General features: G+C 45.5%; 6 protein-coding genes and 1 long non-coding RNA gene across 9 annotated transcripts; 5 read left to right on the top strand and 2 right to left on the bottom strand.

Moving 5' to 3' along the window:
* The first annotated feature begins 102 nt into the window (after positions 1-102).
* LOC6730279 lies at positions 103-5,777 on the top strand. The gene is made up of 7 exons (XM_002105526.4): positions 103-325; positions 463-541; positions 2,343-2,625; positions 2,700-4,524; positions 4,594-5,066; positions 5,124-5,265; positions 5,324-5,777. Exons 1-7 carry the CDS (start codon positions 277-279, stop codon positions 5,326-5,328), a joined length of 2,856 nt encoding a protein of 951 aa, XP_002105562.1. The 5' UTR covers positions 103-276; the 3' UTR covers positions 5,329-5,777.
* A 51-nt stretch (positions 5,778-5,828) lies between these two features.
* On the top strand, positions 5,829-7,449 carry LOC6730278. Its single transcript, XM_002105525.4, has 3 exons — positions 5,829-6,112; positions 6,168-6,256; positions 6,312-7,449. The coding sequence occupies exons 1-3, from the start codon at positions 5,841-5,843 to the stop codon at positions 7,121-7,123; spliced, it is 1,173 nt and encodes a 390-aa protein (XP_002105561.1). The 5' UTR covers positions 5,829-5,840; the 3' UTR covers positions 7,124-7,449.
* Positions 7,450-8,078: 629 nt separating this feature from the next.
* Positions 8,079-12,184, top strand: LOC6730277 (mediator of RNA polymerase II transcription subunit 15). Of its 2 annotated transcripts, XM_016173514.3 has the most exons (6): positions 8,079-8,465; positions 9,383-9,926; positions 10,038-10,147; positions 10,224-10,586; positions 10,706-11,149; positions 11,294-12,184. In XM_016173514.3, the coding sequence occupies exons 2-6, from the start codon at positions 9,398-9,400 to the stop codon at positions 11,591-11,593; spliced, it is 1,746 nt and encodes a 581-aa protein (XP_016037043.1). In that variant the 5' UTR covers positions 8,079-8,465; positions 9,383-9,397; the 3' UTR covers positions 11,594-12,184. The 2 variants fall into 2 exon arrangements, with proteins under 2 accessions (XP_016037043.1, XP_016037044.1); XM_016173515.3 differs by lacking the exon at positions 11,294-12,184 and having other exon boundaries at positions 8,085-8,465; positions 10,697-10,823.
* A 781-nt stretch (positions 12,185-12,965) lies between these two features.
* LOC6730276 lies at positions 12,966-14,975 on the top strand. Its single transcript, XM_039295998.2, has one exon. The coding sequence runs from the start codon at positions 13,058-13,060 to the stop codon at positions 14,261-14,263; it is 1,206 nt and encodes a 401-aa protein (XP_039151932.1). The 5' UTR covers positions 12,966-13,057; the 3' UTR covers positions 14,264-14,975.
* Positions 14,976-16,770: 1,795 nt separating this feature from the next.
* LOC6730275 lies at positions 16,771-18,193 on the top strand. Its single transcript, XM_016173562.3, has 3 exons — positions 16,771-16,883; positions 16,947-17,192; positions 17,260-18,193. The coding sequence occupies exons 1-3, from the start codon at positions 16,866-16,868 to the stop codon at positions 18,079-18,081; spliced, it is 1,086 nt and encodes a 361-aa protein (XP_016037041.1). The 5' UTR covers positions 16,771-16,865; the 3' UTR covers positions 18,082-18,193.
* Positions 18,194-19,904: 1,711 nt separating this feature from the next.
* LOC6739791 (DNA translocase FtsK) lies at positions 19,905-21,615 on the bottom strand. Its single transcript, XM_002076648.4, has 3 exons — positions 21,432-21,615; positions 20,940-21,187; positions 19,905-20,873 (listed from the first exon to the last, which is right to left on the bottom strand). Exons 1-3 carry the CDS (start codon positions 21,441-21,443, stop codon positions 20,408-20,410), a joined length of 726 nt encoding a protein of 241 aa, XP_002076684.1. The 5' UTR covers positions 21,444-21,615; the 3' UTR covers positions 19,905-20,407.
* Positions 21,616-23,021: 1,406 nt separating this feature from the next.
* On the bottom strand, positions 23,022-25,089 carry LOC120285032. 2 transcript variants are annotated; one of them, XR_005544274.1, is made up of 3 exons: positions 24,721-24,787; positions 23,267-24,382; positions 23,022-23,114 (listed from the first exon to the last, which is right to left on the bottom strand). It is a non-coding gene; the product is annotated as an uncharacterized LOC120285032 (long non-coding RNA). The 2 variants fall into 2 exon arrangements; XR_005544275.2 differs by lacking the exon at positions 23,022-23,114 and having other exon boundaries at positions 23,409-24,379; positions 24,721-25,089.
* Between the last annotated feature and the right edge of the window lie 2,657 nt (positions 25,090-27,746).

The following is a 27,746-nucleotide window of genomic DNA, read 5'->3' as shown; positions in this document are numbered from 1 at the left end:
GTTTCATGCTAAAAGCATTATCCAAGTCTTACTCCACAAGCTCTTCCCAAAACTATCGTTTAATTAATTTGAAAATAGTCCAATCGCTGACTGGTCGCACTATTATATCGCTACGGTATATATTTGAGGGATCAGACTGCGGCCACACTGCAGACAAATAAAAAATTTAACCAATCGTTGCAATTGCACTTCAGTCTTCGTTCAGAAATAAATACGTAGCTGCAAATAGAGGACTATCTCCGCCGACATTTAAGAAGTACAGTTAAAACCGGGAAAATGGAGAGAGCAGGCCTCTTGGCCGTTTTGGCACTGTGCTGCGCCTTCGGTGAGTGCAGAAGAAAAGTGCGAAAAGCGACGTCGAAAGGGAACCACAATAATAGTTTAGTCATAGCTTATTGCGTATTCGCGCTGTGCACTCTGTTCCTCAACCGTTGCTCTCTTTGTTTGTTTGCTTTCTTGCAGGCGCCTTCGCCGCTGCCACGCCCCTTTTGGGCTCCAGCAAGTGCACCTGGGGACCCTCCTACTGGTGCGGAAATTTCAGGTGAGTGCGGGAAAGTGGGTGGCAAAATAAACGGTATATTCGGATAAATCGCTTGGTCATCGAACACTGCAAAGTTCTCGAAGGCGAAAAGCTAACCTCTCTTAACCCCGCTCCGCATAGCGATATTATTTCTCCGCCTCACTTGCCCATTGTTTGCAGCAAAGACTCGTCTGTTTTTGTTCTCTGCGCCGATAAGACTATCACTCGAATCGGAAATCGAATCACTTTGTTCTACATAGCTCTATTCGCCGATAACCCCTGTTATTGCAAACTTAACACTAGTGCCGCTCTAATTGCGTCCCCTTATTTTGCGTTGTATTGTTTTACAGATTCGATCTTTTCTCTGAGTGCACTTTTCGCAATGCTCTCTGCCTCCATATCCCATATTTCTGGATTTCCTTTGTCCGCACATTCGCTTTAAATCAAATTAACAGTACCGCCAGTCGGAATATTTAGACGGCAAAGTTAAGCGCTCGTAGGGGGCACAACTTTATCGACACGATTATATGCATGAGTAATCCATAGGAGCAGATCGTTTTGAAACAGCTCCCTTTCCCTTTCCCTGCGCCGCCAAACAAACCACATGATTGCTTTGTTTATCATTGTTAATTCGCTGCAAGCGGCAACAGTTGTTCCTTATCAACGGATTCTGACTAATCCCTCAGGCGTATGATGAGTACAGGGAAACATCCGAAAGTGCAACTTCTAAGCACTTAACACAGTCACAATGACCCGCACCTGAAACCCTTATCCAAGCCTTACTCATTGACCATTGTAAATTCCTCAATGGAGTGATATTGCATTGCGGCCACAGGGGATCATCTTACAGAGGCTATACTGTACATATGTAACACCACGATCAACTTACAATCAAACTTTACATGGACTGCATCATTAATAGAGTAAAAACGATCAATAGGCAACGGAAAACATTTGTTAAGCACTCATCCCTTATCGCTGGTCGTAATTCCTTTGTTTATTGATTGATTTATTTTTAAATGGCCAGGAAAATCCGCCATTTCTGGCTCTTAACCGTTTCTTTGTTTCTCAATTAACTGCGAAAAACTGCAGAGTGTCAAAAATTAAAAACGTCGCCATTGCTGTTGAAAATTCAAAAAACAATATCTGTGAATGCGCAGCCAAGTGAATAATATATACGTGGATACGTCCAGATATATCATACATACATATGTACTGTTTATTTCCGTGCTTATCAGTGCTGATTTTTGCTTTTTAGACGCTTTTGTTTGGTATTCCTGGTGATTCCACCGCAGACGTCTCTTCATGTTTATAGAAATTAGCACTTTCCGTTCGAATCAGTCAAATCGATTTATATTGAACAAATATAGGGTTTCTTTCCATCAAAGTGGGTAAAATGCTCTTAGTATCAGGGCTTTAAATGCTATTATATTTGCTCATATGCGATGATATAGGCTTTGATGTAGTCAGCATAAGCTTGGTGATTATTAAACAGAAGAGTGGTATCATTTCGTTCCGTCTCGGATGTAAAAAATCGAAATATTACCACTCATTGCTCCGTTGTATATATTGAAGACCCAACATAATCATGTGAGCTGCGGGTGCATTCTTAAAGTGGATAGGGCTACTCCCTTTTTAGTGGACTCTGGTCTTTGCTGACTCGTCGATTCTGACTTGGCCACTCGATTACGAATGCGGGTCATTTGATCCGAACAGTGGCATTTCGCACAATCAGCTTACAATCCGACTGTGGGACTTACTCTGATGGGTTTATCTTAACAGCAAAGAGAGTTTGCTTACTTTATGTCTGTTTCCTTTCCAGCAACTCCAAGGAATGTCGTGCCACCCGCCATTGCATCCAAACCGTTTGGGAAACCCAAAAGGTGCCGGTGGACACGGACTCCATCTGCAAGATATGCAAGGACATGGTTACTCAGGCCCGCGACCAGCTGAAGAGCAACGAGACAGAGGAGGAGCTGAAGGAGGTCTTCGAGGGCTCCTGCAAGCTGATTCCGATCAAGCCGATCCAGAAGGAGTGCATCAAGGTGGCCGATGACTTCCTGCCCGAGTTGGTCGAGGCCCTGGCCTCGCAGATGAATCCTGATGTGAGTTTTCACCTCCACAACACATCATCCTCAACCTCTTATTGATATCTAAAATTGTTTCCTTCAATCCTCAGCAAGTTTGCTCTGTGGCCGGACTTTGCAACAGTGCTCGCATCGACGAAATGTTCAAGAATGGCATTCAGGCTGGTCTTGATGGAACCGTCCAGGATGAAGATGACAGCTCCGAGGAGACCGAGTTGGCCATGCAGCCCAACCAACTTTCCTGCGGCAACTGCAACCTGCTTTCCCGTCTGATGCACTCGAAATTCGCGGCTACCGATCGCGATGACATGGTGGAAACGATGCTTCATATGTGCGGATCGCTATCCAGTTTCTCAGACGCCTGTGCCAACATTGTGCTCACCTATTTTAATGATATCTACGACCATGTGAGCAAGCACTTGACCACGGATGCCGTGTGCCATGTGTCCGGAGTGTGTGCCTCCAAATATCACCAGCATGAAGAGGAAAAGCAACCACAAGAAGCCCTGGTTGCCTTGGATGCCGGCGATGATATTCCCTGCGAACTATGCGAGCAACTGGTTAAGCACCTGCGCGACGTGTTGGTGGCCAACACCACTGAAACGGAGTTCAAGCAAGTTATGGAAGCATTCTGCAAGCAGTCAAAGGGATTCAAGGACGAGTGTCTTAGCATTGTCGACCAATACTACCATGTGATCTACGAGACTCTGGTTAACAAGTTAGATGCCAATGGAGCCTGCTGCATGATTGGCATTTGCCAGAAGAACTCCGCCTCCTCAATGAAGGATATCCCAATCATGCCGCTGCTGCCTGTTATTGAGCCGGCTCAGGTGAAGATCACCATCGAGAAGCTGGAGAAGCACGAGAAGAAGCAACTGGGAGCCAGTGAGCCGAAGTTCAGCCAGAAAGAGATCCTGGACATGCAGTTGCCCATTGATCACCTAATGGGTGCAGCTAACCCCGGAGCTTTGGTCGAGGGTGGAGAGCTGTGCACGCTCTGTGAGTACATGCTGCACTTCATTCAGGAGACTCTGGCTACCCCCTCCACGGATGACGAGATCAAGCACACCGTGGAGAATATTTGCGCCAAGCTACCCTCGGGAGTTGCCGGTCAATGCCGCAACTTCGTGGAGATGTATGGCGATGCTGTGATAGCTCTGCTCGTCCAAGGACTGAATCCCCGTGACGTGTGCCCCCTCATGCAGATGTGCCCGAAGAATCTGCCCAAGAAGGACGATGTCGAAGTGTTCATCCAGCCAGCCAGCGATGAGCAGGATCACCCAACTTGCCCTCTGTGCCTCTTTGCCGTTGAGCAGGCCCAGATGAAGATCCGCGACAACAAGTCCAAGGATAACATCAAAAAGGTTCTAAATGGCCTTTGCAGCCATCTGCCCAACGAGATAAAGGAAGAATGCGTAGACTTCGTGAACACCTATTCCAATGAGCTGATCGACATGCTGATCACAGATTTTAAGCCGCAGGAGATCTGCGTGCAACTGAAGCTCTGCCCAAAGACCACTAACGCTCTCAGCGACTTGGGCATTTCGCTGGAGGACGATGTCGATGGTGAGGACAAGTCCAGCAGTGAGGAAATCAGCTTCAATGGCATTGAGTCCCTGGAGGAGCTGCCCCCTCAGCTGGCCTTCGACTCAGGATTCACCGCTGCTCCCAACTGCCTGATCTGCGAGGAGTTGGTTAAGACCTTGGAGAAGCGTATGGGCAAGCACCCCACTAGGGACAGCATCAAGCATATCCTGGAGGAGTCTTGCGACCGGATGAGGAAGCCAGTGAACGCTAAATGCCACAAGGTTATCGACAAGTACGGCGATAAGATCGCCGATCTGCTGTTAAAGGAAATGGATCCCAAGCTTATCTGCACGGAGTTGGGAATGTGCGTTCTGGCTGATCTGTATGATCGTGAGTATTAAAATCTAGAGCTACGTTATGTATGCGTTTAAACTTATGAATTACATTTTGGTGACGCAGTCGAAGTTGATGAGGCTTTGAAGTACGACGTGATTGCTCTGCCGCACCAGGACAACAAGCTGTCTAGCATCAAGGAGCCGCCCACCTGCGTCCTTTGCGAGTTCATCATGACCAAGCTGGATGCCGATCTGAAGAACAAGACCGAACAGGACGACATTAAGCGAGCGATTGAAGCCGTATGCAATCGCCTGCCAGCCACGGTGCGCAAGCAGTGCGACGCCTTCGTCGATGGATATGCCTCCGCGGTCCTGAAATTGCTGAGCGATGTTCCGCCCAAGCAGGTGTGCCAGAAACTGCAGCTCTGCTTCAGCGTGGCCGTCACCGATGAGGTTGTGGAGTGCGGTGTGTGCCATGGAGTCACCCAGGCTCTGTTGCCCTTCCTGCGCGAGAAGAAAGATGATGAATCCGAAGTGACAGCCCTGCAGATGACATCGGTGGGATGCGAGAACTTGCCAGCCAAGTACTACAAGATTGTAAGCAACTTAAAATCCTAAATGTTATAAATATCTATAAGTTCCTTTGCGTTGCAGTGCTCTGAGATGATCTCCATCTATGGCAATAGCATTAAGAACTTGGCCAAGCGATCCTATATTGATCAGTCGCATATTTGCGCCGAGATTGGCAAGTGTTTCGATAGCGAGAAGTCTTCGCTGGCCTTTGCTAGAATTTCAGGTAAGCTATAGGTTGAAGGACCCAAACAATACATTCACTAATTTACTATTATCAACAGCCTAAGTGATGCGTTGTGATGTGCGAACCAGACGCGGAGGATTCGAAGGAGAAGGGACCCGATCCCACGCTTTATATATGCATATACCTTTACATATATCTGTTTACATTCTATAACGATTTACTGTAAATGAAACATAATTACTTACTTTTCGTTTTGTACCCCGGTTTTTGGCTCTAAATTTGTTAGGTGAATTTGTGATGAAACTGATTTTATAAACGCACTCAAACGCCGGCTGAAAAAGTTAAACTTAACTAAACTAACACTTACACTAAGCAGTACCCTAATCGTAATTTCAACCTAAAAATTAGCGAAATTCACGAGCCGCAAACTTTGTATCGATATCCCCATCTGTCCGAAGTCAGTTGAGCAGTGTGTGTAGTTTAAGATATCAAGCAAAACTGTGTAAAATACGAACATAGATCTTATAAATCATAAAGAAAACTTAAACCGACATAGTAGCACATTATTGAAAATTTCCAATTCCCCTTGGAACAGTATATATTTTCTAGCCGACATGTTTGAGAACTCCCTGCTTATCATTAAGCCGGACTATCTGCACAAGCGGCGTCCGGTGCTCTTGAAGTTGCTGGCCGAGGGCTTCCAGATTCAGGGTAATCGACGGATTGCCTTTTCGCCAGAAACTGCCGCCGAGTTCTACGCCGATTATGCCGATGAAAAGGGTTTTATGCTGGAGGTCATTCTGCTTTCGAAGGGTGTTTCCGAGGCGTTCATAGTTACCAAGGAAAACGCCGTGCAGGAGCTGCTCAACATTATGATTTGTTATTTGTGAGTTTGCTTTTAAATTGAATAGTAAGTTCTCTAGGTAAAATTTGACTTTAAGTGGTTCGGCATCGGATCTGGAACGCAATATCCATGTCACCAAGAACAGTTACAGTGTGGCCCGTGAGATAAACTTTATTTTTCCCAACTGTAAGTATCAGTGCAATGATTGGTAAAATAGAAAATCAAATATGTAAATTTTCAGATATTCATGAGCCCCATCAAATGTTCGACCACAACAACTTCTGCAACAGGCCGATGCTGAAGCCGCTGCTCGAGGAGATCTACGACATAATGCAGAACACCGACTGCAGCCAGGATAACTGGAAGGTGCGCTTGTCCGATTACCTGGTGCGCAGCAACCCAAAGATGCCGGAAATCAGCAACCAGTGCCAGCAGCGACCGGATGTGGCAATCCAGGACAAATCGCAGCAGACCACCATGACCTATGCTCCAAAGCCAAGTGCGAGGGCAGTGCAGCCGCGAGACAAGAAAACGCAGAGCAGCAGTGCACCCTTGTCCACCACATCGCCGCATTCCTCAATGCTGCTCTCATCGTCTTCCTGTGTCACCTGTGGAGGCTTCGAAAGATCTCAGCCCTGTATTTCGGAACTGGACCTCAATAAGCGCGTGGAACCTCATGACGAGGAGCCAGTTTGTGTGGAAGATGAGATTTTGTGGAAGGAAGTTATTGTCTACGAGGAAATCCAACCGGAGGCAGAGGAGCAGGAGTCCAAGGAGGACCTGCACGACCTGGAGGAGGAAGGCGAAGGCGAGTCTGGGGGATCAGATGCGGAGTCAGACCGCAGTGTTCATGAAGCTCCACCGCCACCAGCTCAAGATGAGGAGTCCGAAGAGGGTGACGCTGCTGCCGGGGAGCCAGGCGAAACTGCTCACGCTCCGGAAGCGGCTCATCCTGCCCAAGAGGCTACTCCTGCGCCCGAAGTCCCTCCAGTGGCTGAAGAACATCCTAACGCTCCAGAAGCTCCCGCAGAGGAAGCTCCACCAGCGGAATAAGTTCGTTTCTCTAGTACACCTGTTGCCCCATCATTTGTTTGGCGAAGCATAGAAAAAATGGACTAAAATGCGCGCAATTTTTGCATCACCAACCATTGCACCCGTTGAACCACCTTAAACTGGCAATTGCGCACTCGCAGAATTTTGGGAGGAGGGCTTAAAATGCTGTTCCTGCAGTTCTTATTTGCCCCTAAAAAGTGCATCCCACACGGGGAAAATCAACAGGAGCAACAGCTTTTTAGCCTCCAACTTGCCGCTAGCCAAATGCAAAGTTTTTTCGCCCCTTTCAAGTGTCCAATAAAAAAAACGTTGAAAATTAAAACAAACAATGAAATCAAATTAAATTTATGGGTCAACTTTCGGTGCAAAAGTGTGCGTTGCATGTGGCACACTTTTTCGCGGGGCAAAGTGGCCTGCAGTGGCTGCAATTAACCCAATTAAAGAATAACAATAGGTTTCGCCTGGGTTATTTTGGATTTCACCGATTTACTTCGATGAAAGGAGTAATCTAGATTTGGGTATTGCTTTAATGTATACCTTTATATGTACTTTTGGTAGCGAAGCCAAGTAATATTTAAGCTGCATCGATCAGGCGAAAATAAAGTCGTAGGACTATATATTTACATATATGATTAAAGCATTGCATCACATTTATAGAATCCTTTAACACAGGATGCGGCTTCGAAACTGATACACCAAGGCATCTCCAGGCACAGGAATCAACACAAAAACTATCTATAACTAAAAACAAAAAAGGAATCATTTTTAAATTTTAATTACTATTTTCCTTGTGTATTTAAATTTAGAAACCTTACAAAGCAATTTTAGATATTCCATAACCACTGTGCGTGACCAGCAGCTATCGCTGCGAGTGTATGTGTGAGTTCGGAGAGAGGCGGAGAAGAGAGAGAGAGAGCAAAAGCTCTCCCCGCTTGGACGCCGTGAGGTATGCAACGCTTTTCGCCTTGCGTAGCGTACCGCTTCCGATTTTTGTGGAATAAGCAAAAGCAATTCGACAGTCGGTATCTGGCTGCCTTCGCTCTGCTCGCATCCTACATCCGCGTTCGGCGTCCTGCGGCCTTCCAAAAATAACAAATAATTACTCAAAATAATAATAATTGAGGTGGTGTGGGGGCGCAGAGCTTTTGAGTCGACGTCGAGTCAAAAAAGTGGCAGAGAAGTGAATCGGTTTCGGTTTCGCAATATACATACACAAACAATAGGCACTGGGAAGTAGACGACGGCGAATCCTTGGCGGCTCAGCATTTCCACCGAATTCGCGTCGAGGAAAAGCGGAAAATCGGAAAAGCAGCGACCATTCTCGTATTGATTTTCAAGTGTGGTAAGCGGAAAACGCAAGCAAACACGGAAAAACATGAGAAAGTCCAGAGAAAAGCCCCACCAACTGGCAGTGAAAATGCATGTGGAAATGTCAATGGCCAGGCGGAACAAAAGGGGGCGGTGGTGGGTTAGGGAAGTGCTGAAGTGCTGAAAAGTGTCTAAAGCTGGCTCAGAATCCCCACAAAGTGTCCAAAAATAGAATAGTGATATAGTGCAGTGTCGGCGCAAAAAGGTGGGAAAACCCCAAACTCAAAAGTTGTGGCTAAATTATAGCGCGCTTGAAAATAAATCCGGGCAGACACGGAAAAGCCTCAAACCTCGGGCTCAAAAAGGAAAAAAAGCTGAAGAAGCAGAAGAGGAAGCCCGAAAAAACGGAAGAGGAAGAAGCGGCCGGCATACACACACAACCACAAGGGGGTGGCAATCCAACAATCCGAAAGTTGGGCTGGGAAAAGCTCAAGTCACAAATTTTTGCGCAAGGGCAGGCCGAAGTGAATCGAGTCGAGTGCTTTTCCGCAAAGGGGGTGGCAGGCGCCTTCGTCGCTGCCGCAGTCGGCGTCTCGGTCGACGCCAGCGAAATTTCGCAACACTCGCACAAGCACCCCCACAATTTACAATTAGGGGTGGCATTGACGATAAGACCTATGAAAGGACTAGCGGTGATTCGAATACCCTTGCAGACTGGGAGATCCATAAAGTTCCATCAATGCTAACCCATTTACTAGTGTATTAACAAAGGCTTAATCAAAAGTTAAAGAAGTTAATAGCCTTAAAATCGATAGTAATACAGTGCAGTATATGCAATAAGTTGACAGTTTTTCGATGTATCTACATGACATGGAATCTCTTAATTTATCTTTCCTAATTGGTATACCCATTAGTTATTTATTTTACTAAATATTTCTCATTAATCGCCAGATCGGCGCCGTTAACATGGATAAGATGACGGTTGCCCAGAAGAACGCATATCTCGAGGCGCACATGGCGGTGCAGCAGCAGATGGCCCAGGCGGCCATTCAGTTCAAGCAGCAGCAGACGTCCCAGCAACAGAACTCCCCCACGGCCAACAATAACAATAACAGCCAGAATAACGGCAACATGCAGCAGCAACAACAGCAGCAGCAGCAACAGCAGCAGCAGCAACAACAGCAGCAGCATTATGCAGCAACCATCAAGGTGCCGCAGATCAGTTCCTCCAATGTGGCAGCCGCGGCGGCGGGGGAGAGCACCTTCACAGTTCCGGACGACGGAATGGGATTCGAGGGAGGCGTGCGGGTCCTGCAGAGCCTGGGAACCTGGTCGGCGGCCGAGCAACTGACCTACAACATCCCCAAGCCCAACCTCATCCCCTTCACAGAGCCCTATGTCGAGGGGGGCTCCATGCATCCCGCCAGTCGACTCAAGGCCCTGCAACAGGTGCAACAGGCATCCTCCGGGGTGCGCAAGACAAATCCCTCAAAGTGTGAGTATTGTTAAAAGTTTCGCAAAGTTGGTAATATAAGCACTAGCGTGGAAGTTCAACAATAACGTACTTTTACATGGATTTGAGTCAATCAACCTTTCGCTTTTACAGCCACCAACAAGGCATTCGAGTGCACGGTCTGCGGCAAGGGACTCGCCCGCAAGGACAAGCTGACCATCCACATGCGCATCCACACCGGCGAGAAGCCCTATATTTGTGAAGTATAAGCTGCCCTCGAGCCCCGCACCTCTAGCCTCAATCAATATCTAACCCTCGCTCTCGACTCCTCCATTCCAGGTGTGCAATAAGGCGTTCGCAAGGCGGGACAAGCTGGTGATCCACATGAACAAGTTCAAGCACGTGACGCCCACGAACATAGCACCACTCGGAAAGCGGCTGAACAACATGGTGAAGAAGAAGGAGCAGCCGGATCCGCCGCCGGAGGACAACAAGCAGAGCCTGGAGCTGCAGCTGCAGCAGCAGGCGGTCCAGGTGGCCGCCCAGAACATAATAGTGCAATCCGCTCAAGGAGCGCCGACGTCGATTCCCGGTATCATCATACCGCACCATCAGCAGCAGTTGTCCTGGACGTGCGAGCTGTGCGGCAGGATGTTCTCGAGTCGGGACGAGTGGTCCATTCACGCCAAGAGTCATCTGGAGGTGAGAAGATGTCGGTAGACACTCCTGGTGAAAGTTGAGCCAAGGAGATATTTGTGATATTGCTGGAGTGGTTCTAACCCTTCACCCCTCTCTTTCCCATTGATCTATAGTATTGACAGCCGGAACGGCTAGTCGCAGAGTCAACAAAACCAGCAGCAGCGGCGGCAGGAGTCATTGCTAAGACCACCAGCAGCAACAACAGTCGCAACTATCAAATGGATGCTAATCAAAACCAAATTCAGATGGAGGCCCAAGCACGAAAGCAGAAGATAATCATTCAAAACCAGATGATACTCAATGCCAGCCACCAGCAGCAACAGCAGCCGCAGCAACATCCGCAACAGCAGCAGCACCAACAGCAGCAGCAGCAGCAACACGTGGCCCACGGAAAGAAGGCAGCCAGAAAACACCAGCAACATCTGCAGCAACAGCAACAGCAGCAACAACAGCAACAGCAGCAGCAACAGCAGCAGCAGCAGCAACAGCAGCAGCAACAGACCAGTGCGCCTATGTACAATAACAATAGTAGTAGCAACCACAACGGCAACAACCAAAGCCAAGAAGTAACTACCTATTAATCAGACCAAATGAACTGAAACCACAGCAACACCAACAGCCAACAGCAACATTGAACACCAAAAAACTCACCATTTCCGCATTCTGTATTCTGTTACCCTTCCGTTTACCCCTTTTCCCTGCAAATCCAGGTGTCGGTGCCGGTGTCGCACATCATTGCCAATTCGCCGACGGCCGCCACCTACATGCAGGCCCAGCTGAGCGAGCACGCCAGCAACATGCAGCACGGCATGCCCATTGTCACGTACAATGGGAACCAGTACTGCGTGATCACCCGGGCCCCGGATCTGGATGTGGATGCGATGCAGAAGCCCCTGGACTATGGCCACGCAGCCGGAGGAGCCACCAACATAATAGTAATGTCGCCGATGCAACTGCTGCCCCCGCAGCAGCAGCAGCAGCCGCAACAGCAGCAGCAACAGCAGCAGTAAGCACCATCGAAGAGAAAGGCTTGCTGCCTGGCCAACCAGCTATAAATACGAATTGTAAATAAAGTCTTAAGCAGCCGAGAGCAACCCTAAGTATATGTTTAACAACAATAACCAGCAAAACCAAAAACAAAAAAAAAAAACAAAGTTTGTAAATGTCAGGTTATGAAGCATAGATCCCCGTGTCAGCGAAGTCAACTCAAAATCAAACCTAGTCTAAGCAACCTAACATATCCCCCCGCAGAACGTATATAGTACCCATCTACATGAGCAGCCACCACACTGAGATATATAGATATGCCACAGACCCTCCAGAGTAGTGTCCCCACATAGACCCGTATGCAAACCGAGCGTGTATGATATTGTATGTGTTTCTATGGCATTGTTTGTACATTAAGCTTATTACGTACTCCAATTACGTCTTCGACTAAAACGCAGCCTGGCAGGCAAACCAAATAAAATGAAATAATGGAAGCAAAACATAAGTAGCAGTAGTAGTGTCCATCAGCAAAGCTCCCCACACATCTCCCCACTCGATTCCAATGGCAAACCATGTAAAGATCAAGAGAAAATAAATTTAATTTAATTAAATAAGCACTATTATGTTTTACTGGGGCTTGGTATATATCAGTTTCTCTACAGACGCAGAGTTTTGAGCTCCTCTCAAACTCAAGCCATGTAATGTTACGTATACGCAGTGTCGGCCATACTGAGCATCATTCAAGTGACACTCACTTGCGGCCAAAAGTACGAATTGAAGCCATTAAAGCACTCAATAATTGGCAGCTGTTGTCGTTTATTATTCTTGGCTGGCCAAGATTCTGGCTTTTTAGTCCGAACGGACTGGCCAAAAGCGAAGTAAAAACCAAAACATTTGGTCAACGCTGAGCTCACGAAAATCAACTTTTCGTTCCAAAAGTGAAAAATGCCGCGATTTGGTTTGACCTTAGATGGAAACTCGTCTCTGCCGCTGCGCAGTCGACTCCGCTGCCAGCGTCCACGCTGCACTGGCAGCAAATAAATTTTTGCCTCGAAATGCTGTTTGTGTTTGTTGTTAATAAGACAAGTCACTCGAAGAGTTTGCAAAAGGGTATAATGCATTTTTCAAACTGCTGCAGCACATTGTTGTTTTGAGAACTCTAATATATAGAAATATCATTAAATGCTGTATATGTCCAATTGGTAGAGTATCCAAAAGTTTATAATCACAGCGACCCTCGTTTTTACTCACTTCTCGAGTTGTTTTTCGCAAGAATCGCAAATTAGTCTGGGGCCTGGTTGATCACCTGAGCAAACTCGAACTCGAAACTGAACGCCTACGACAAATGACAACGCCGATGGCGACGCCAACATCTCAGCCATTTTATGTGCTCTCGGCCTCCGCCGGATTCTTTTTGTGTCAGTCGATTTGCGGATCAGTCTCTGATCAGTTGAGTGGACCACCAATCCGGCGAAGATTGGGCGACCATGCTGAACGGAAAATTCTACACGGGCTTGCCGCCCAAAATGGTGGAGCGCCAGGCGGTGAAGGTGTGCAATCGCCAGGAGTCGCACTTCTTCTGGCCAGACGATTCCCGAGCGGATTCCGCGGTGGAGACCCGAGCAAAGAGGAGAAACAGCCAGCAGCTGGAGAAGCCAGTGGAAAGGATTACTTCCAACCAGAATGCATCCGACGAAGTGGACACACGGCGAATGTTCCACAAGGAGTTTGCCAGTTCTTCCATACAGTTCTATGATAATCTGCAGTCAAATCCTGGAAACAAACCTTCATTGGCAAGGGGTCTACGCCGGGAAATAACCCCAAAACTTACCGAAGTGAGACCCCAGGAATCGGATAACAAAGCTGAGGACACCAGCAGCCGTCGCCAGCAGGCTTACAGCTCCAAGATCCAGTTCTACGATTACGTAAACGAAGCAGATAACGCTACTCAAAATAACGCCAGGAGACCCCAAACGGACTTCAATGACAAGCGCGAAGTGGAACTGAATTCCAAGAACAGTCCCAAGCTGCAGGTCAAAAGAAATGTGCGCAGTTTCAGCGTGGAACTAGAACCCAAGGTCACCAAGAAACCCCTGAACGACAGCCCCGAGTGGCGGCGACCACGCCCACTGCCCCTGCCCAAGAGGATACTGAAGCAAACGTCGCAGGATCAGGATCCCTACGACTACGTGGAAAGTCGAGTCCGAAGATTGCAACTAACCCGAAGTCCCGGCCTGCCCAAAAAGCATGTGACCTACAACGAGGAGGCTGCCGAGTACGCCTACTACGACGATCGGGTGGATCGGGAAGATCGCGAGGATCGCGAGCAGCCCACCTACGAGACTCGCCCACGTCAGCAGCCAAATATGCCGACAGGAAGTCGCCAGCAGCAGCAGCAACATCAACGCTCTTTTATGGAAACTAGTCGGAGCAAGCCATTAAATAATAATAATACTTATCAGGCCAGTGGTAGTGGTAGGAAAATCTTGCCAAAAATGCCACAGATCCAATCCGGAGTGGGTAACACACACAATACCGACGAGGATCCCCCCGTGCCCTCTGACCCACGCAAACACCTGCGCAGCAGTCTCTGCTTCAGCGGCGACGCTTTGATGGTGGGCGGTACGGCGTCGCAGTCGCAGGCGCGGCGCAGCTCAGCGGGGCAGAGAGTGAGCGTGGGTCTGCCGGACTGAGATCTCCAGTTCGCGTGTTTAGTGATTAGTGCAGCTACACAGCGAGAAATGCTGTCGATTGCGAAATATCAAAAACAAATAACTGAAGCCATTGGGTCAGTAGAAAAATTTAGCCATCGTACACGAATATCTGTTTGAAATAGTATTATAAATATTTCTCTGTGTAGTAAGTCGACAGCAACAATCTGCATTGCTAATTGAAAGCAACAACTAATTGAAAGCCAACTGCGACTGCAGCAGAAGCACCAACAACATCTGCAGCACAACAGCCACATCAACAGCAAAGTTGATGCGACAGCAGCAGCTTTTCTAGGCACGGCAGCAGCTCAAACTTTTTATTAGTTTTTACTTTTACGATCACATACTTTGAATTCACCCACATGCGAATGAATGAGTCGGCTTTTTTGTTGTTTTCGAGCGGTTGAATATACATAAACAAACCTTGATCTTGACTAATTTGTGAGCGATGCTGTTGTTGTGCACCACGATCATGTATTAATTTAGCTTTTGAAGCCAACGCAGAATAATCTATAATTATAATAATAGAGATATGCTAATAAACTGATACATATATAACCAAATAAGTTTCGAATCGGGAAACATTCAATTAAGCCTTAAACCTACTATAGGCACAGAAATTATACATGGGCACTTGATCAATTCGTTTGGTATTCAGTATTTAAACCAATAAAGAAACTTATGGCCAACAGAAGAGTGAAGTTCAAGTGGTTATATCATTATATCGAGGTAATCGAAAGCAGGCGCACATTGAACTTGGAAAGACTTGGTGAACATAAACTTATTGATCCCTCAATCTCACTGATGGGCCTGTAATCTGTTTAGAAATGTATGTAATTCATAGACCATAATGCCATTCGAGGCACCCTTTCGCGCGGCTTTTCTTTATCGACTCATTTAAATTCCCAACAATTTGCTAGTTTGGCAATCAAGTCCGTTGCTCTGGGCAGCTCACCTGGCCAGCCCATTTTGGGGCTGGGGCTGGGGCATTCGCAGGTCCCTGCCCCTAGCTCCTTTCACAAAACTTTCAGAAAGAAAGAGCCATTGAGGTGGCATTGTTAGGAGCCAGCGGAAATCCAACCAGCTCGCAGTCAAGTTGAAGTCCAAGTGCCAGTTTAAATCGAGACTGGTCGGTTTCACAAGGAAGCGGGGCATTATGCGGAGTTGCAACCAATTGTCACGCGTGTTGAACTTGAGCTTGACCTTGTCTTGGAACGGGGTGTGGAATAACCACCCATTGTCCAGCCAGTAAATTGCAACAAGTGCGGCAATTATCCATCATATGCCACGGGGCTGCAATCAAGGCGGCATTAGCCGGGGATTTAATTAAGGCATCGCTTTAATTGCCGCCAATCTGCAGCTGCCATGGGAACCCAATTCAAAATACAGAGACAGGATAAGCGTGCAAAATAATTGTGCAAATGAAGCGTGGTGAAATGTTACGCAACTCCCTGTCCATATCCACTGCCATTTCTCCAACCATTTCTTCGTCCATTTCCACATCCACATCCACTTCCACCAACTCCGGGACAAGACAAACTGCCTCCGCTCATGTACGTCCATACGACATACATCTTCCGCATTACGATCGCGCATCCTGGCCGATAGAAAGTAGTCCAAGCGTGCCGGCAAAAAAGGCGAAACGGGCCAGAAAGCAGCGCCAGCTGGCTAACATTTCCTGGCTCGACTTGGCCCCGGCTGAACCTGAACTTCGGGCCAAATGAGGAGAGAAGAAAAGTGCAGCGTTTATTGGGTAATACTCGTGGAAACCCGTTTGCCGCAAGACTGATTTAAAAAAGTCGATAGGATAGGTGGTTCTTCTGCTTTTTAGTGGGTGGGTGGCTCGTGCCGGTCGACCTCATGCACATTAAAAAATTGCTGGCTTAAAGGGCGATGAATAGTTATAATATTTTTATATTACCATTTTCGGTTGTTGAACCTTTATTACGAAAATATTTGTACACTTCTATGATGATTAATAAGCAATTGTAAGTTTGTTACCATCGAATAAAGGCATTTCTTTTACTTAGCTTTATATTAACAAGTTCGAGGTCAAATTACTCAAAAAAGCCATCAATCTTTGCCTATTAACTTTATTGTCGTACATTTTGCATATGTATCTAATTTGCTTACTTTCCTATTAAGTCACAGACTACAACCTGAGCCCCCTCCGCAGTTACAACTTCGAAGAAGTAAATGGCCATCGTTATGTGTAATTACGGCCATAAAGAAACATTTTATTTATGCCCCCTGCCCCATCCGATAAGTTGGCGCTCTATTTCCTAGTGGAAATGCAAATGATGCCTCACTTTGCGCGCGGTAAGCTCTTTTTTACTCCATGTTGTGAGTAGTAAGTCCATGCGTGAAGCGGAGATTTCGATCTGCTACTGACTAGCTGCTCACCTGGCAGGTTTCAATTGCGATTGCCATTGCAAAACATGTTGCAGCAGGTTCGAGGAAGCTGGCATAAAACTGTTGCGTCCGTTGGCCGAACTTTCAGTTTCGTTGGGGCCACGCTGGTGGTTAATACCGTTGAAGAGAGTTTTCACAAGTCGCAATCCCCCCGAAAAAGCCGCCACCCAAAATGAAAGTGTGCTGGAATGTAAGCTGTTACACCCGCAATCGTAGATTCACAATTAACTTGAAATGGATACTATCTTCATAGCTCTTCGCTGCGGCGGTGCTGTTAGTGACGGTCACCTCGGGGTTGAGACCCCCGCGATCCTACTATCGGAGGAGCTACTTCAGTGCAGTGGGTTCGGGATCTGGGCACGGACCCAGCTCCCTGCCAGGACCGGTGAGAATAGGACCTGCTGGTTACCTCCGCGCCGATCTGCAAACGAATGAGAGCAAGCACCGGCCACTGAGCAAAAAGTATCCCAAGAAGAGCCATTACAGACCCTACGGATCGGTGAGTTGGACTAACAAATAAGGTATCAAATAATAGTAAAGATTTAAAATGTTCCTCTACAATATAGCAAGAGGAAGAGGACTACTCCGGCGAACAACGCTACAATTCCGCCGAATATTCAGGAGAGTCCTCCGTTCAGGACAGTCGGGAGTACACGATTGGCACCCAAATTCGCGTCCAGCATCCCATAACTGTGCCCAAGAAGTCCAGTTCCGGCTACCAGAAGCAGCCTAAATACGTGACGGCCATTCCATACAAGGCATCTGGCTATGGATCCGATATCCACAAGCCCTCCGGTTATGGATCCGATGTTCATATTGGGTCTGGAGAGGATGTAGGACCTCCTCCGAAGAGATCGAAGTGGACCCCAGTGCAATACGAATCAGAGGCCGATCCCTTCCATCTAGTGCCACCTCCAAAGGCAACCGTCGCCTCCAGCAGCAATTCATATAGTGTTTATGAGCCCGAGCACGATGACTACGAGGTGGTTCCAGTGCCCCGACCAAAGAACCACGATCGCTACAAAAGCGTCGCCTCCAAGAAACAAATTGAGGCCTACCTGGAGGATCAGCAGAAGCTGCTCGACGAGGCCATCAAGGTTCAGCTTTTGAACAATCCGAAGCTGCAAAAGTTTTTCAAGGCCCAGGCGCAGGAACAGGAGCGCGAATCGCGGCCAGACCTCGAGATCGAGGATTTTGAGGCCTATCCGCCCAACTTTTCGGGGCCGGGACACCTGCGCAACAAGTACATCGAACACCCACCATCTTCTCCGCCGAAGGGATCTCGATCACGCAGGCGTCCTCCAAGTGGAGATCTTAACCGACCACCCAAGACCATCATCAAGCCCAAAAGGAAATACCGATCCACAGCACTGGTCATCAATGTGTGAGAGGGATTACGAAGTCCTGACTTAATCGTTAATTTAAATATCGCCTATAAATACTTAGAGTAGTCTTGTTGTACAGAGTATTTTTAAGTAATAAAAGACCATTTATTTTAAATGTCTTTTTTAATGACTTTATCTGGGAAGTTGCGCATTGGTATAAAAAAAAATGATAGAAATATTTCAATGCATTTAATTTATAATTTACATATTTTAATAAAAGAGTTATTTGGCACTTTAAACATAAATATATGTATATTTTCATATCAACGAGAGAGAACAGTGGCGGTCTCTATCGGGATTTTATAGAAGTTGCAGTCTCGGTTATTGTCTCAGCTAAATGTTTGGTGTCCCGGCTATCTACCATTTCATGAGGAGAATTCGTCACCTAAGTGAATCGGATAAGGATTGCTTCTGGTTTTGTGCTTTTAAAAAATAAGATAATATCACTTAACTCAATTGCAAATTACCTTTAAATTTAATGATGTTTTCAAGTTTATAATCCGCCACTTTAATTAAATATATTAATTACTCATCAATTTAATTGGATTCTGGGTTCGTCACACCCACCTCCCCATAATTGGAGTGAGCTCCACATTTCACGACAAATTCTGGCGACGCTTGCCATTTTAAAAATAAACGCAGTCAATCATAAACGTGTGTTGTTCATAAAAATAGACTTATAAAGAACACACCCATGAGACACCTGTTTCGGTCCCAGGCAAATTCTCGACTCTTACCTCTTTCGCAAATCCGAACGAAAATCCGCAATTGAGCAAGCCAATTCCATCGATTGCGATTGCCGCAAAAGTGGGTGCACAAAGGCACGCAGAGAAGAAATCATAAAAAACAATAAGCAGCAAAAAACAAAACCGAATTGATTTTCTTAATTGACTGAGCAGTTTCAACAGAAGCCAGACCCCAAAGCCAGCCAAAGCAAAAATCCAAACTCCAAGCCGGACCCTCGAGTCCACAACAAATCTGACCTTGAAAGCTAAGCTCTGAAAAGTGTTGCTAATATTGTTAATGTAATCGTTGTCGGTGGTGAAAAAGAATGCCAACCAATGGATGTGGAAAGTACAGAGGGAAAAATGTTAAAAATAAAGTCCGCAATAAAATGCTAGTCCTAAAAATATTTATATTTTAATTAAGCTTTTATTTACACAAAAAATCATAAATAAAATATAGTTCTCATAATAATGAAGTCAAATTTGACAGATATTGAATGATATCACTCATTTAACCATGTCCTGAATTAATTTATTATTTCCGAAGAAATATATATGTATAAGTGCAATCGAATAATAGAATAGCAATCGGTGCTCGAATTAAGTTAATTATAACACACATATGCTGAGAACTCAACAGGTGAGAGGAAATAGCAAATTAGCTGCCATTCTTGCGTTCGATTGTGCATGAAATATGCAAAATATTTGGATGTAATTAAGTTGCACTTACTGGAGCCTGACGGATCGCAATACCATTGGGAATTGATTTAGAGCCCCAATCCCCTAATGAACCAGTGCCACCCCCACTTGCACATGGTTTTCCGGCTTAGCCAGAGCCAGCGCACCAGGCTGATTTCATTTTCATCGGAATTTTGCACAATTGGCCAAGATTACTGTCAAATGAGCGAAACCCGTTTGAGGTCTTTCCTTGTTGGCCGCATAGAATCGTAACAGAAACTCGAAACTTGTTTCGCACGTACGAAAGTCGGTTGTGTAATGCCGCTTTTAGTGGGCGTTCACCACCCGAGGTGTTTAGATAAATCTGCTGGAAATTAAATAAGCTGCCACTGGCCGAAAAACAAAAGACTGCAGGACACGAACTTGGTTTCCTTCATATATTGCTTTTACACGTTTATAGTACAAATTGCTCAGACGTCCCAAGGCCCAAATTACCATAGTTTCTAAATTAATTTTGAACATTTTTCAACATCATCGAAGTTTATTGACTTCGCTTTTCTTGGGAAGACTTAAATGGAAAGTTTAAAGTTTAATGGGAAAGTCACAGAGAAAAAGGCCGAAATTTCTTAAGTTTTTTCATATTTCAAAAATATGCAAATGATATTTTGAATATATATTTTGTAATTTAAATCAGCAATACCCCTTGGGCAGCAGCGATTGATTTTCTCTGTGTAGGATTATAAATTAATAACAAACAGTACGCATATAGGAAGTACGATACAATTGCTCTTAAACATATCACACGAGAGTTTGATGGAGTCAAGAAAAGAGTAGGGGTTCTAGTTGTGATAGGGAAAGTTGGAAAAGAAAAGAGGGTCCCTACTAATGAAGAAGATGCATAATGTCTGAGTGGGGGACAGTGGGGCTTAGACCTTGTTGAAGGAGTAGGTGAAGCCATCGGGCGTGCGGTTCAGGGACAGTTTTCCGGGAGGCGAAAAGCGGTGTGGGTTGGGGGTGGTGGTGGTGTAGAACGCCTGCTGGGGCTGGGGCTGCTGATATTGGGGCTGGGGCTGCTGATACTGGGGCTGGTACTGCTGCTGCGGCTGCACGGGCTGTGGGTTGTAGGCGGGCTGGGGAGCAGGACGATACTGCGGCTGGGCAGCGGGCTGCTGGTAGCTCTGCTGGTTCTGGCCGAAGGAGGGATCGTTGTAGCGGGGATCGTAGGAACCATCATCTCCGTAGTCGTTGCTGCGGAAACTGGCCTGGGGCTGGGGAGCGGGAGCCTGGTACTGCTGCGGCTGGTACTGCTGCTGTGGCTGATATCCCGCTGTGGGCACGGGCTGTGGTGGAGCAGGTGGTGCCTGGGGCAAGTGATCTCCAGAAGCTTGGAAACTATTTCGGAATATATACCAATAAATTAATACGGGTTCGCGTATTGGTCCTATATAGTTTCCTTACCCATTTTTGCCAGCTGTGTACGAAATAGTACGCCTCTGGCCCGTGGGATCTAGATAGCTGTAGCTGCCATGACGTGTTCCATCCGCATCCGTCTCCTCCTTGAAGTTGATGCCATCCTCCTGCTCATAGGCAGCTCCGAACTTTCCATCTCCGGACAGATAACGCTGCTCACTGATGATGGCCGCCGTTTTGGGGTCCTGGTGGTAGTGCTGGCTGGAAGCCAGGGCCACCAAGGTGGTCAGTGCAAGCTGTCAAGAATACAAAATTATTTATACAATCTACTTTTTAGTTCAAGTATTAATTAATTATTATTCTGAATCATTATCACTTAGCGTAATATAAGGTAAGATTTTTATAGTCAGATGCTTTCACTTTTTAATGTATATTCTAGAATATCCTGGTTGGAATTGACACTTTTGTCCGTAAGGTTGATTACTTTTCTCTTAATAGCTTTTAAATTGTTCGAACACCCTTGAATAAAACACAACTCACAAATCTGAACATTTTGGTGCGGGGAAGTTTGGAATATCCTTGTCAAGCGTAAACTGCACACAATTTTCTCTTCTTCTCGAGGGGGATTCACACGCGCCTTTACGCTTACAAGTCGGTTAATTGGGAAATGGGACCGACGGCAACGGAATTGTGGAGTTAACTGCCTTCCGCAACGGCGCCGCCCAAGCTTTTTATAGTCCGAGCGGGAACCTTGGATCGCTGGATCGCCGATCGGCTCCGCCTAGGCACTCCAAGCTATGTAATTGTGTTGGTACTATGAACGTTAACGGCAACAACAAGTCGGCCAAGTCGGCGTAACAATAACAAGAATCGAGCTAAGTGCTCCAATAAGTCAACTTTGGGCGAGTATTGGTATCGCGGTCGTGTTGCCAAGTCGTTTTACCAGTTTCGATCTCTTTCGCTTGGAGCGCCAACTTTTGCTTTCTATATATACGAATATATGCTATATGCACTTAGTTCCACCGTTTCTGGCTGCACCAGGCCCAAGCCCAAGACGAAACTATTTTTTAATTATTTCAAAAGTTTTTCAGCTGTAATCCAGCCTCAGCGCAGGTATCCTCATCTGGGAGGGGATCTATCGAAACCAGGAATTATCAATTGGTTCTGCAGAGCATGATGCAATTTTCATGGCATTAATTTAGTTTGGGCGTAGGCAAAAAATAAAATTTATGGAGCATACAAATAAAATGGGATATAAAATAGATTAAATAACAGTATTGTATGCCTTTATAATACAATAATGTTCAACTTTTTATTTTCTGCCATTAACGCGGCCTAAGCTAAAAACAGAAATAGAAAGTAACTGAAAACACCCTGTGGAAGAAATTGGCATAAGCCTCGTTATTGTCTTTTTGATTTTTCCAGTGTGAAAAGCCCGTGGAAACTGTCGATTGTGATGGATAACTGGGCGGTCGCCCTCTGCCGAAAATCCGAACAGATCTTGGGAAATTCGCCAAATGAGCGTTGTTAACTTTTCACTCCCCTCTTCAAGTTGTAAAGTTGTAAAGCCGTTTGTTTGCCTTTTAGCTGGATTTGCATTCTGCATGTGCATGGCCAATAGATCGGACTGAAAAGCTGGACTTTGTGGTGTGGCCAAAAGCGCTTGGCAACAATCGCCAGAGTTACCGCAATGTGTTTGACTTGTTGACTCTGCGCTGGCTTCAATTATTTATTGTGTTTGAAATGTCTGGCATTGTTTGGGCTTGTTTATGGCCAAAGCAGTTGGCCGCCCACCCACATGCCACATGCCACACGCCCACTCCCACGCCCCCCACTTTGCGTAATGTTTGCAGAGAACTTTTGGCATTATTTATGATCTAACAATGCAAGCAGGTCTGCATCCCAAACTTAGGTGAAGTTTTATATCTAGAGTCAAATGAACATTAAATTATTTATATATATATATTCTTTTTAATTGTAAACAGTTTTGCTTAAGTCCTAAAATTCGACGCAAAGAGAATTAGAGCATTTAGGTATGCAAATCGGGTTTTCATATTTTAATGAGCGATTTCCACACAGCGGCACACTCTCGCACACAAAGTAGCCGCATGGGGTCGAAGTTTTCGAGTAGCAACACTCTCATTTACACCGTTATTTGCCCTTTTGCAAGTCGCCATCGTCTGAACATCGCCATCATCATTACCATCGTCATTATCCGGCGGGCTTGTTTGTGTGGCCAAAAGCGGAGAACGCCCTCTCGCAGCAGGAGGCGGTGATCAGAGCAGAAAGCGGTAAAAGGAGGAGGAAATTAAATCAGTTGACAAACAACAACAGGAACTGCAGCTATGGCATATAGCTCCGGAATATATACTTACGTGCGAACGCCATGGCAAGGAGGCGATGGCAAGAGCAGCGGATCCAAGGTGAGGCCGAGCAGTTGAGCATGGCCGGATTAGCTTGAGGGTGTGCCCATCGGAGGGTTGAAACGGTCCAGCTACAGTGATCACTCGGAAATCGTGAAGTTCGAGAATTTCCTCTATATTAAATATCTATAGTAATAGAACTGCAGTTACATCTAAAACATATTCATAAACCATTTTAAAGAGCCTTTTCTTTATATTCTTATAGCATAAAATATTGAAAATATTTAATTAATTTTACTAAATCCGTCATGCTCGAGCGTCCACTGTACTCCCGACGCGTCCTTCTTCGCTGGCCTCTCTGCTGCTGCCTTTTTGATTTCCATTTCGATTTTGAGGCGTTTGCCTGATGCGACGATACTGCCACCCAGAATTTCGAGGGAGGGAGTTGTACCAGGAGGTTGATTTTGTTGTTATTTCTGTTGTGATTGCCCCGTCATCTGCAGCAGCCAGAAAGAGATGGCTGACGGGTCCATTCAGCGTTTTATTTGTCAGGCTTTCACTTTGGCCGAGTTAATCACAATCGGCAAAGAGATAATGAGGGTTGTGCCCTCAGGGAGGGGATGCATCATGCAAAGCAGAGCGTTTTCCTCATCCTCATCCTCATCCACATCCATGCTGTCGTAATTCCGCGTTGTCTCTCAATTATTTCAGCTGCTATTCCGAGCCCAGGAGCCCGGGTCAGAGCTGCGGACCAGGAAACTAGGAACTACCACCCGAACAAAGCGAAAACGAGCAGGCAGATATATGGGCAGACAATTGCGATTATTTGTAATTCAAGATGCAGTCGAGCGTTTTCTGAAATCGAGCGAGTCAACTCCGCGCGGAAGGTTAACAAAAATTTAATGCTAAACGCTTATCGGTTCCATCATCACCATCTACATCTCCATTTCCATTTCCATCAGAAGTCAAAACCAAGCTCGCCAAACTCGTCGGGAAATACGATCCATTTATTCCTGGTGGAAAGGAGGCAAGGAGTTTCAGATGATGGGGAGATGGTGATTTGATAGCTGATTCACGGATGACCCTGCACACTCGTCAAAAGTCAGTCAGACAACTCTAGGTACACTGCTAAAAAATGCGCATATCACGCGGAATAAATATTAGGTACAGTTCATATGGATTTTTCAAAAAACTAAATGTTGTAAGTTTTTATGTAAACTTTAAATGAATTAATATTAATCGCCCTTGTATATAATTCCTATAATATTCATATACCTATAAATTTGTTCCTATGTATTTCCCCTAAATACTGCTTATCCAAATCCGACTTCAATCACTCATCCTTTATGAAAGTGTAACTCGATATATGTACGTATACTCCTAACTCCCGTGTAAGTGCCCGCTAATTGCGCATCTGCTGAATTTTCACATCGCGTTTCCATTTTCCTGGCCACGGTTTCGCTTACCGTTTGACTTTTCCTCCGACCTAGCAACTTTACTGTAAGCCATAAACTGTCGCATAACTAACGTGGTTTATATGACTTAAACCGTTTACAGCTCCACTGGACCAGTTTCCCCACACGCACACACACGCATTGGCCCGTTGGCAATATCAAGGTCATCTTACGGGGATTATTGCGTGTTTTTCTAGTGGGGCGGTGGGGGTGAAGCGAAGAGGGCGGTGGAAAACGAGTTTTTCGCATGCGTAGCGGTTTTCGCAATGCATTCGCAGACTTCCGCATTTCGGGGGCCTGATTACTGGGTTCGGCTGTCTGCGCAGTGTGCGAATATGCAAATTGAACAAGGAGTGACGTCAAAATACCAGTGAGGTGGAAAAGGAAGCGGAAAATGAATAAATGAGAAAAATAATAGGACTACTTTTAACAAATAGTCATCTTAATTAAGCAGATACACAATTTCTGATTAAATGACAACATAAAAACAACATGGTTTACTTAAGAGTTTTCCCTTTTAATTTGAATTTCCTTTGTATATCTTATTTAAGTTCTCCAATTTGTTTAAACTATGCCCTCAAAAAATTGAATCGTATGAATTGGTAAAAAATATTCAAGTCCATCATTAGGGCCTTCATCAGAAGTGGTTATCTGCATCCTGCGGCACTCGTGAATTGCCTTCTGCCCTTGTCCTTGAAATGTGGCATGCCACTGCTCAGTTGCAGTTGCTGCACTTTTCGAAAGTTGTTTTGCAGCCACCCAAATTGTTGACCTTGTCGAAAAGCTGGTGCACTGAACCCTGATCATTTAGCTTGTGGGGCCAAGAACGTACGGCTCACTTTTTCGGCGGGAAGGAGTACTTTTCCACTTCCAAGCAACACTTATCCGAAGACCAAGAAAAATCTGAGATAATTTGAATATCATATCTGCAAGTGCACAGCAGCCAGAAGGTCAGCTCACAAATGAGACAATTAAGCCGATGTTGACATCTATTCATTGGCGAAAATGATTCATGATTCAACGCACATTACACATTAATTACCGCGCTATTAACCAACTTATGATTTCCATGCATAATCGCATTTTCAATGTCACATCGGATGGGGTTTATATTCAGTGGTGTTACTTTTCGGTGTGACATGCAAACAAGTGAACGATTAATTGCGTTGGCAGCGCCGACATTTCGACAAATCGGAATCGCTCATACACACAATCCCCTGAAAATGGGCATTAAATTCCGGTTGATTGTGCGCCATTTGTGGGACAATGTCAAACGTCAAAGTGCAAGAATTTGACAGCCAATAAACAAACAGCACACAGCCTCAAATAAAAAACAAATAAACCGGAGTGCCGGCGAGTTCCGCTCTCATGACACGGCACTAAATTATTATCGAAAAATATACCCCGTCCACTTGACGGGCTCACTTGTAATCGATTTGATATTTAGACCTCACCTCCACTCAACTCGCCTTCCGAGCCACTCAACTCGAGCGTTTCGGCTCCTTTTTCACAGGTGATTAGATGTTGGCCACGTCTGCGGCGGCGGCTCAAAGTGCTTAATTAGCCTACCGTTTCTTGCTGCCTTTTTTGTTATTACTCTGTTATGCTTGCCACTTTGTTGTGGCTACTTCAAGACAATCCAAAGCTGGGACACTGAGGAAATGGACTTTACTGAATTAAATTGAAATATAATTACGAAGTACTAAGTTCAGTAGCCCATAGATTACTTATTTACTTATTTTATTAATTTGGTCATTATTTTAGTTAGTTGGCTTAATGGAACTCTTTGATATAAAAGGTTTTCTACAATGAACTTTGCTTACGATTTATTTTCGCTCAGTGTATAGAGCCGAATTAAAAACTGAAGTCGGCATGCGATAATGATATGCCAATCACAAAACTTAAGCAGCATGTAGAGCGGATCAGCTCATTGGGTTCGTTTAAAGTAGAATTAGCTGCGAATTCGGAAACCGAAACATTTCGAATAGTTGGCTAATTACAGCCAGGGAATTTGGCATTTTCATTAGCTCACCGATAGAAAACCATCGAATTTCCTGTACTATACCATACTATACGAAAAGGAATAACAAATTACGGGCTTTTGTGCAGGTGAATACCCCGGGCTCATCACTTCCTGATTACGTGAAACTGTCGCAATTCCGAGCCCGTAAATCTCCGATGTAAATTTGTTTATTTTAGCGCTGATCCTGATCCTTAGCCTGACTGACACAACAACGGGCCAATTAACTGCTGCCAAGAAATGCTGGGAATCAAAAAGTAAATAAATCAAGAAGAATGGAGACCCTTAATATTTCCTGGGCCTGTGCAATATTTGCAACAATATTTCCAGCTACCCACACGAGTTTTGACAGCCATCGACAGTTGGCAAAAAAGAGAAGAGAGTTCCTGAAGACCAGGATTTCAGTTTCTTTCTTCGGCGCACAATGCCTGCGGTTGATTTTTTGTCTTCATGCTTTCCATTCTCCATTCTCTATTCTTTGTCTTGCTTTTTTCCTGGCAATTATTTGGCAATTTCTTTAGACCGCTTTCGCTGGTAACATTCACTACAATATATCCTACGAACGGAGCAGGATTATTTTGGTCATTGCCATGTTCTCACATCCTCGCATTGTCCTGCGCCCATGAAAATATTTACTTAAGACCGGGCATTGAACACACTATTAAAAGGTTTTTCCAAGCTAATTGGTTTCAATTATAACGGGTCTCGGTCAGAGACCAAAGCGCAGAATCCGACCAGATGATCGGAGCTCTTCCAGATCCTATGGATCTGGATTCAGGGATTCTGCATCTAGATCTCCGGCGGCGGCTTCTGCGTTGCGCGATTTCACAGATCATTGGCGTCGAGTTAATTGGCTCGGACGGTTACTCAAGATGTTTCGTCATCGATAGGGGCGAACTGTTATGAAAGATGCTCGAAGTCGGTTCATGAAATTCTTGGGAATCATTATGTTTTTGTTGAACATCTCAATTTTTCGTTTAATTGGATTAAGTTAGATGGTAAGGTGAAATCTTCAGCG

The sequence above is a fragment of the Drosophila simulans genome, chromosome 3R (genome assembly GCF_016746395.2).
Source record: "Drosophila simulans strain w501 chromosome 3R, Prin_Dsim_3.1, whole genome shotgun sequence".
NCBI lineage: Eukaryota > Metazoa > Arthropoda > Insecta > Diptera > Drosophilidae > Drosophila > Drosophila simulans.
The sequence above is the reverse complement of the archived record's forward strand: the minus strand, read 5'-3'. Positions and strand labels throughout refer to the sequence as shown.